At 26.1% G+C, this 10,732-nt stretch overlaps 1 protein-coding gene across 2 annotated transcripts; it reads left to right on the top strand.

Annotated features, from left to right (window-relative positions):
• The first annotated feature begins 535 nt into the window (after positions 1 to 535).
• On the top strand, positions 536 to 3,004 carry LOC130823917 (squamosa promoter-binding protein 1). Of its 2 annotated transcripts, none has more exons than XM_057688745.1 (2): positions 536 to 866; positions 2,380 to 3,004. In XM_057688745.1, exons 1-2 carry the CDS (start codon positions 652 to 654, stop codon positions 2,507 to 2,509), a joined length of 345 nt encoding a protein of 114 aa, XP_057544728.1. In that variant the 5' UTR covers positions 536 to 651; the 3' UTR covers positions 2,510 to 3,004. The 2 variants fall into 2 exon arrangements, with proteins under 2 accessions (XP_057544728.1, XP_057544729.1); XM_057688746.1 differs by having other exon boundaries at positions 580 to 866; positions 2,397 to 2,536.
• Positions 3,005 to 10,732: the final 7,728 nt, after the last annotated feature.

The raw sequence follows: 10,732 nt of genomic DNA, 5'->3' as shown, positions 1-10,732 counted from the left end.
AATAACACTAAGCAACTAATAATGAAAGGTGCAAAATTAATGGAGAGATGGTGGTCCTCGATCGGACATTATTGTCATATAGTCTTGGGACTAAACACATGATTTCATTTTTTATTCTAATTGCTATAAAACTTTTTACACAACAATGATGTAAATAAATCTATTAAACCAATATCTTATTTACGTCAACTTTAATTAATTTTTGGCTTTTTGATCGATAAAACATCAAAAATATTTGTTTAACTCAAAACTAAAAAGCTAAAAACTTGTATACATAAATAGCTTTTTATTGACTTTATTATTAAAATAGTTTAGGCAACAACTAACAACTAATTTTTCAGACATATGAAATAAGTGACTTATCAATCAATATTTTTAAGTGTTCAAACCAACAAATTAATAAATAGAAACCTTAGATGATAAAGAATCTATTCTATAAAGAATTTGAGTTAATTAATTTCAATAAGATAGCTAAAATGTTACCTACAAAGAAGCCTTAAAACAAAGCTATATTACTTTTTATGTAGGTTAATTAGTTTATCTTATTCTAAATAATTTAGTAGTCACTATCGTACTATATTTAACGACTATTTATAAGCCAGTCCTACAAGAAGCTGTTTCCATCCTTGTTTAGAAATATTGTCAATAAAAATGGAAGGATATGAGAATGAATATGAGCAAATCATAAGGGGAGGGTCATCATCATTAGCAGCTTCTATTGTTTATTGTCAAGCCGATGATTGCACGGCTGACTTGACGGAGGCCAAGCGATATCACCGCCGTCACAAAGTGTGTGAGTTCCATGCCAAAGCTCCGGTGGTCATTGTTAACACTATTCATCAAAGATTCTGCCAGCAGTGTAGCAAGTGCGTAATCATATCATCATCCTTTCTTCAACATTATAAATAATATGTACTCACTTCTTAAGTTGCTCTATATATACTTGTATTTTTGTGCGCATCATTGCATCTAAGCCTCATAGACTCTTTTAACATGTTTTGAGCGCACTCAATCATCTTCAACAAAAAGTTAAGCTGATAATTAAAATTTATGCTTTATTAAGACGCCTTCGCTTCAAGGTATATCTTTTAAGTTTTCTTGTTTCTTTTTTAAATGACCTTTAAAGTTAATTAAATATACTTCATTAATTGTTTTTGTGTGGTTTTAGATTGGAGGTAGTTGATTTCAAGAAAAATGTTTGCTCGGAAGGAAGTAAAATATCGTTGTGGGTGGACTAAAATTTCAAACTGAGGATAAGAGTTTTTCATCCCTCTGTAATCATTTTTCTTTCGAAAATAAATAGAAATCATCTTTCTCATTTTCAACATTTGTATTTTTCCGTTGTAAATTCACAATGTTTTCATTGAACCAAATAAAGAAAACTAATTCCTATATTTTTTTTTTGTCAAAAAAGTCTTTCAAACTTGAATTTTCTAACGAATATAATGTTTTCTTTAAGCAAAACACCCTAATTAGTTGCATTAAACATAATGCTAATTAATCATCTTCAATAGTATCCACTTCTCCTTGCAATATATCTTTTGGCATCAATTTCCAATGATATTTAGCAATTGGTGAAATCAATTTAGTAAGAGGTTCAAGGAGTTGCATTGTTGTAAGAAGATGAAAAAGAAAGTGGGTTTATGAATTAAGTATAAAATTGTATATATATCAATTTCAATTTTTGACACTTTTATTCCATTACATGAAAGAGAAGTTTGATTTAAAAACAAGAGTTTAATTAATTAATTCCTATGTTTGGAATTTCTGATGTTTCCCAACATGAAATAAATTTGGATCCTAAATCATCAATTATCAATTATTTTAGCTGAAAAACCTGAAATTGAAGCCTCCAAAAGCTATACATTAGCTAGGTAGCTAGATAGCTATAATCATGAATGCATGATCATTAATCTTAGTACTTTTCATCAAGGGTTAACCACAAATAACTTATTTGTCTCTACTCACTACTCCATAAGAATACATTATATATTTGACACACTTTATATGTTTTATACCAACTCAATGTCATCGGGTAATTAATAATTAAATTAAACATTGTGGCATTCTACTCTTACCAATCTATTTTGCTCGCATTAGAGTATTAAATTTTTAGTTGATTTGGTTCTTTAATATAATATCATAAAGCAAAATTAACGTGATAGTCACGAGTTTGATTTTCATCGTCCACTAATGTTAAGTGGAATATTTAGCTATTCATATACATGTATTTCATATACACTTCTATCCCAAAGGCTCTTATGCGCAATTATCAAATTAACTAGCTAGCTTAATCTTTCATTTGAGCTGATTCTTTGACACTAATTAACACAATTAATTTTTTTTGAATAAATTTGCATTGTTATTAATGATGTATAGGTTCCATGAACTATCAGAGTTCGACGACACAAAGAGAAGCTGCAGGAGCCGTTTAGCAGGACATAACGAAAGGAGACGGAAGAACTCATCATCCCGTGATGTTTTTGAAGATAACTCTTCTTCAAGCTAATAACATAAAACAATCAACACAAACAAAAGGAGACATAAAAAAACTGCTAATTATCATCGGAGAATAATGATTCAGTACTAAACCATTATTATACAATAATCAAAATGGTTTTATTCCAAGTAGTGATTATATAAATTCCATCATTAGCTACTATTATGCTCTCTACCTTCTGTCAAATCCTATTTTACCGGCCAGGCCAGGCCCGGCCCCTTTCATCTTTTTTTCCTGCGTGCAGAATAAATTCCCCAGTCGTATAGTAACTGATCGTCACATTATTTATTCAGGTTAATTTTTCACTTCCCTCATGATATTGCATAATAAAGTCATAAGGTTTCCTGTACCCTTTTTCGAGTTAGTGATGTTTTTATACGTGATTAATCTCCATGCATAATTTATTTATATAATTGGGATGCATGCTTTTTTCTTTCTCATACCATTTCTAGCTTGTTTTTCGTGAAATTTCGTTATGTAGCGTTTAGAAATAAGTATTTCATTTTAAATTATGAATTTTAATTATAAAATTATAAATGAAGAATTTGAAAATGAGATTTGGATAGTCATTCTCAAATTCTCAACTAACTACTTTAAATACAATGGTGAAATTTGATCTAAATTCAAATTTAAAAATTTTTGATTCACCAAACAATAAATTTAAACAAATTTCAAATTTCCAAATGAAATCATCGTTCACAGACATGGTATTAATGAATTAAGACTTTAATTAGTTTTATGTCTTATTTCTTTTAATTAATTCAGTGATTTCAAAGAAAATTAACTTTTAAAGAGTTTAATTATAGATGTTATATATGTGTTATATGTATACTTAAAATTTAAGTATAATATAATAGTTGGCGAGAGTTGTAAGTATGATATAATTGTTAAGTGATCATGAAGCAATGGAATTAGTTTGAGATATAATATTATATAGTATCAAGCTTTTAGTTACAAGCTATGTCGTCACAGCAGAAAGTTAATAAATAAATAAATAGATTGTAGTATGATATGATATGATAGAGGGACGACTGACGAGGGTAATGAGAAAAGATAATGAGTGGATAAGAAGATGGATCTGATTATAGTCCCTCTCACCTATATATATTATTTCATGATGCTAATTACACATGCACTGATGCACATGTCAAATTTCTAAAGAGAACAAAACCTGTTATTTATTATTCATTATTCACTATTTATTTTATTTTGTGTGTCTTATTTTTAGTATTTCTCATTTTAGTTTTACATTACAAGCATATTTTGTCGGTTTCTTTATGGTTTAGCTACTTTTACACATTTATGTAAATATACTTCGGATGTCTACTTTAATTTTACTACTTTTTGGTATAAATGTTTTTACCAATCTTACTCCAGTAGTGAGTAGCCCCACTAAAAGTAGAAAAACCATCTCCTAAAGACACAACCAAATAATAATTGATGATGCTACAAAGTTTTGGTATCAACAAAAGTTAAACTACAAATTCAAAGATGCATCTAAATGATTTTTATGCACTCACTCTTATTTATAGAGTTAGAAGTGATATATGGATTCATCTAAAACCAAACATCAATAATAACTGATCATTATCGGTTAATAATGACGTAAAATATTTGTTCATAACAACACAATACTCCATGAACCGAAATTTTGATTTATGAACATAAGCATTGCTCCGTGATGCTCAAACGAGCATAATATGTGCTCGAACAAGTATAAGCCAAATCAACTTTTAAAAACTTTCTGACGCGAAAATTCCTAAGTACTCGAACGAGCAAAAGTTCAGACCAACAAACAAAAGCATTGGAAACAAACTGTCAACACACAGCAAGTGTGCTCGAACGAGCATGGAAGTGCTCGAACAAGCACCTTGGTCGAGCGGGGTGTTTTGGCTCCGTTGTTATGATTTTGCTTAGCCTATGCCTTAGTACATGTCTTAATGTAAAATCCGTTTTTTTTTAAATAATAATAATAATAAATAAATAAATAAATAAAATAATAATAATAATAAATCTATAAAAACAAATTTCAGAAATTAAAAAAAAATAATAATAAATAACTCCCTATTAACAAATAACTCCCCACTTCTCCCTCTAAATCTTATAACTAACCTCATTTACCCACTATAAATTAAACCAATTACCCTAATTCATTCACATTATTACTCACACTTCCTTTTTCCCCTACAAACTACTTCCTCCATCTTCCAATTGCTTAAAATTTAATCAAGAAAAGGCAAGATTTTGATATTAAAGGTATGAATTTCATCTATTTGTTAGAAATTTTTTTTATTCAAAACCCAAAAAGAATTTATGCTATTAATTGAAAAACACTCATCTTTTATTTGAAAAATGGAAAAAAAAAAGTATTTCTAACCTTAGTTTTCCGGCGATACGGCGGTCACCGCCGGCGTGCGACGGCGGCCACTAGAGCTACCGCCGGCCGGCACCTTCTTCCTTCTCCCTCTTTCTCTCTCTCCCTTTCTCCTCCTCTCTCTTCTTTCCCCTGTTTCTTTTCGTGGGTATTGCCGTATTGGTAACTTGTACCAAATTTTCTAAGTTTTTTAAAGCACCTTTATATATATTTTCTTTTTTTATAATCTTTTTATTATTTAAACTTTGTCCTTTTCTTTTAAAACTATTACTATTAATCTTTAAAATTTTAACTACGTTTTAAAATTTGTCATTTTAAATGAATTATAAAATATAAATCGAGTCTTTTAATTTATTTATTTCGATTTGGTTGATCGGGGTATTAATTTGAGATATATTATTTTATCGTGTTGACAGCGAATTCATAGACAAAGATTATTAGGAGCGTACATTTGTCTAAGATCGCGTGACAAGGTAATTCTCAATGTCTATCTAATTAGGACTATCCCATTAATATTATGTGCTAAGTGATAATTAATGTGTTTAAATAAAATGCATGATTTTATATGACATTATTTTGTGTGATATTATGTTTTATGTATTCTCAAATTATATCTACTATTATTTTTGTCAAACTTGAATTTATAATTAGTATTTTGATAAAATTTATTTTGATAACGAAATTAAATACGGTTTAATTTGAAAGAGAAATACTTATAATATTATTATTTTGATGAAAGTTATATTATTATTTTTATAATGATTTTAAATGCGATTGAATTTGGGAGAAAAATATTATGATATTAATATTGCAATTGAATATTTTTGAGATATATTTTTCTTGGGAAAATCTATGATCATAAAATAAAATGTATAATTTATGTTTGATTATATGTTTGCGTGCACGCGACTAATTATTAAAATATATTAAATTACGTAAAATGTAACATAAGGGAAATAAAGCTCTTATATTTGTTGTGATCCAAATATAAGGGTGATGAACCAGTCGCCCTGTTTGGTTAGTATAGCTGCCAACATGTTATTATTTCTGCAATTTGATACGATGTTTGGTACGATCTTCCTTCTATTTGTTGTGAGTAGAAGGGGTGTGCACACTAGAGTTACCTGAGACTACTCTGCTGGCCTTGAATTATTTGGGGTAACGACCTCTTGATGAAGTAGGTATAGGGGTAAAGCCTCGGCCTATTGGCGTTTTCGTTCCCTCAAATTAAAAATTGATTATGTGTTTGTCATTATTAACTATCAAATTAATAAATTGGTTTATGTGATATTATATATATTGTTTTCACAAATTGTTTTTTTTAAACTTAGCTATATATTATTTTCTAAAATTATTTTCAATTTGATTATATTTCATTTTCTTAAATCATTTTCAAACTTAATCGTTTTATGAGATGGAGTTGGAATTACTCAATTTCCTGATTTTGGGAGTTTTTCCCTTGTTATTTTTTGCATTCTTGTTGCAGGTTATTGATTGCGTGGGAATCGTGGAGTGAGGATCACCTAAAAACATAGCTTTTATTAGAGTCGTATTTCAGTTTAAATTTTACCTTAAGTTGTTTAGATTTTATATGGACATAGATTGCGTTTCAGTCTTTTCTTATGTTGTAAGACCCTTTGTTGGATTTAAAGTTATTAAGTTATTTCTTAGTCGTTAAGCCTTACATTTATTTTATTAGAAATAGATGTAACGGTAACACTCCCATGAGTAGGTTTTGGCTCATATTTTTCATTAAAGGTGTTTTCAAAAGTTCGACCTATTTTGAGGGTGTTACACTTAAGTCTTTGGATATAGTTCTACATGCTCTAAATCTCAACAATATATATATATATATATATATATATATATATATATATATATATATATATATATATATATATATATATATATATATATATATATATATACATATATATATATACATATATATATATACATATATATATATACATATATATATATACATATATATATATACATATATATATATACATATATATATATACATATATATATATACATATATATATATACATATATATATATACATATATATATATACATATATATATATACATATATATATATATATATATATATATATATATATATATACATATATATATATACATATATATATATACATATATATATATATATATATATATATATATATATATATATATATATATATATATATATATATATATATATATATATATATATATATATATATATATATATATATATACATATATATACATATATATATATAAATATATATATATATATATATATATATATATATATATATATATATATATATATATATATATATATATATATTATCACCAATAAATATTCCATCAATTCTTTTCTTTTTTTTGTTGTTGTTTTTTCAACTTTTATCATCTTGTATGAGTAACTTTGATCATTATATTCTTAGTTAGTAGTAGTATAAATTATAAGCCCATTATCTCGAACATGCATGGCTTATATATTACTGAATAAATTTATAATTATACATTTTAGTGTACATGCTAAATTGTTAATCATAGCATTTTAGCCTCCAAGCACGAGGCATGTTGATACTATATTACTAATTCATAGTATATCTATATTTATTTAACCACGAGAGTATATGCATAAAGCCTCGGAATAATATATGTTATTTACTCTAGCTATCATGTCCCCTTGTACAAAACCTTTTAGGCTAGAAGCGTGGATGCAATACATGCTGACCTCCTTATATATAAGGCTAAATATTATACTTGAAATAATAAAAGATAGATGAAATTCTAACTTTTAGTTTTTTATGTCATGTTGATTTCTACATGTCAAGTAGCCAACTCAATCAAAATCTTAAAATAATGGTTGAACTCAAAATATATATTATATATACTCAATGAGTAGTAATAATGTCTCTATTCAACCATACTATCAATCATATATACATTTTAATATACATGCATGTCAATTGATACTTTTCTATTTGACCATATAATTATCAATATTATCCGTGCATATATATCATTGATCTTCTCACATGATCAATGTTAAACGTTTTAGTATGCATGCTAATAATATTTAATCTCTATTTAACAATATTCTCAAACATGTAATAATTAGCTAGCATGCCCAAATGATATATTGCATGTTATTAAAATATAAGGCATTTTAGTATACATATATGCATCTCTAGAAATGTGCGTACTCAAGGCATTTGTATAAGGTAACTCGTGTAGTCTTGCCCTTTTTTATTAAAATATAAAATAAGAAACATCCCATAATTAAACTCTTTTTTTTAGTCTTGTAATAAAACTACATGTATCCATAAATCAATTACTACCCATTAAAAAAAATCACCTTATGACAATTCCAATTTTATATGTTAATCTAATTAAATTATTTTTACAGAATCAAACAAGACGACAAGAAAATAAAAAATTAGGACAAATAATTTTTTTACAAAATTAAACCTGACCAAGTTGTATTCATCTATATTATTTATACGCGTGATATTTTATTTGAAAATAATCCTTAATTTGTGTATTTTGCATCAAATAAAGGCAAAACAATTGTGGTGACAAATTGAAAAATATTTGTAGGTGGAAAATGTAGAATGAAAACGACTAACAAAAATAGCAAAAGTAATGAATGGAGGATATATAGACATGAATGGGAAAGTAGTGATGGAAGGATGATTAAAAACAGGAGAACATAGAAGAACCTTGTGTTGTCCTAGGTTTAGGGTATCTTTTCTAGGAGAAATAAATTAGGTGGTTGGAAAGGAATTAAAGACAACTTTTTACTTTTTCTTTTTCAAGAAGGCAAAATTAATCAACCCCTAAACTAATAATATAGTTAAACAGCTATTTCAAAGATAAAAAAATTTTAAGTAAACTATTAAATTAAATAAAACATACTAAAAATTATACACTCCTAATATATTTTCATACTTGATTAATTGATAATGAATTTTAAATTTAAGCAATATAATTAATACTTATAGATTCAAAATTTTAAAACATTTCTAGCTTACTATTCAAAATTAAATAATAATTTCATTAATAAAATAAATGCCCCAAAATGCTCATAAGCAAAATTCTTTGAAAATTAAGTCAATGAGTAGAAAACATATTTACACAAGCAATAAATGTCATAATTAAGGGTACTTTCTTTTTGTTCGTTGAGCACCCAAAAAGTTTATGAAGCCCTATTTAATTCATTTTGTAGAATAATATTTAGTAAAAGTAAGTTCTATTCAATAGAAATAACTTTAGTTCAACAATATGTCAGTAGCACAAAAAAAAAAAAATAATATTTCCACCATTTCATTAATACTTGTTATTAATAGCGATATTTATTTTCCACATAATATGTCGCAATCTGGTATTCAGAACGGAGATAGTAACATGTTGGTAAAGTAAATCGTTCAATCAAATAAAAGTAAGTTGGTATTAGTTGAACAAAACTGAGGTGAAGTAATTTGAGATCCTAAGATCATATTAAGTCACCTCATTTTAGATGAATAATAATAGATCAGAGCCTAGTTTTTTTCAACAGAGATTTCCCTTATTTATGAGTTATTTTTTAAACACCTTTATTTGTTGTATTTGAAAAAAATCTTGTGAGAAATATCTCATATATGGTTTAGATTTTTTCTTTTTTTTTATCTATTATATCTTCGTTTTTCTCTATATATTGCTGTTTGAACAAAAATTGCAATTACAAAGGTGATTATTATTTTCACTAAAATCTTACATTATTTGCTTTTAATTTTAATATACTAATTATTTAAGATGATAATACCTAAATTTCCAACACTTTTATGTTTTTCTCTAAAGGTTATTTCCACTTAGAATATTTCACTAAAGAAATAAAATTTTTAAAAGATTTATATAAGATAAAATATATCAATATAAGAGGTATTGTTAGATGGTTTTAATGTATTGTCTTTTATAATACAATTTTTATTATTTTTTATGACACATATGTAATTAGATATATTGAGACTCAAAAATTGACAAAAAGTAAATTGGAAGAATCAAAGAGAAGGAAAGGAGTAACATTTTGCCTTATTAGTTACATTTAGAAATAAAAGGAATTATTTGTGAGTATTAAATAAGAAAAAATGGTCAAATATTTGTTAATGATATTTACAATTTATAAAGATACTAAAGTCTATATAACTTTTCAAGAAAAAAAAAAGTATATATGATATTTCCAAATTGTTTATTTTCACAATTATTTATTTTGCTGTGTTCAACACACATTTTTCTAATGAAAGAAAACTTAGCTTGATAATTTATTTTGGAACATCTAAGTAGCAGAGATTATTGTAGTGGGAATATAAATTGACAGGCTATGTTATGTTATTGTAACACTGCAAATAAGCACCATGCATGGTGTTGGATGATGGTTTAGATACATAGGACTATTTGTGAACTGTCTTAACTTGTACCATCAAACTTACCATATGCAAAAAAAAATTAATAATTATATTTTTAAAGATTATTTATTAAAAAAATTAAAGTAGCAATATCCATAATTGATATTCAACTTGAGATAAGTTCTTAACTTACTAAAAATATTAAGTGATCTCACCTTATCAATTAATGTTCCCGATTACTTTTTGCGCAATTTTTAAAATATGTTCTTGTATGAGACTTAACATCTATCAATGCAATTTATAAAAAATTATAAAAGTAAAGTAAATAATAAAACTGAATCTAATACATATTAACTTGTAGATAATTATAAAAAATATGTACAAATTTCACTCTCTTTAAATATAATATTCCATATAAATAGAACTATTACACTTATAATTTAGG

The sequence above is a fragment of the Amaranthus tricolor genome, chromosome 9 (assembly GCF_026212465.1).
Source record: "Amaranthus tricolor cultivar Red isolate AtriRed21 chromosome 9, ASM2621246v1, whole genome shotgun sequence".
Classification (NCBI taxonomy): domain Eukaryota; kingdom Viridiplantae; phylum Streptophyta; class Magnoliopsida; order Caryophyllales; family Amaranthaceae; genus Amaranthus; species Amaranthus tricolor.
The sequence above is the reverse complement of the archived record's forward strand: the minus strand, read 5'-3'. Positions and strand labels throughout refer to the sequence as shown.

What these genes read in the sequence shown, in the direction of transcription:
- LOC130823917 (XM_057688745.1), top strand. Translation starts at nt 652, where the DNA reads ATGGAAGGATATGAGAATGAATATGAGCAAATCATAAGGGGAGGGTCA. An exon ending in TTCTGCCAGCAGTGTAGCAA is followed by an intron (nt 867 to 2,379) that starts GTGCGTAATCAT and finishes AATGATGTATAG; the next exon opens with GTTCCATGAACTATCAGAGT.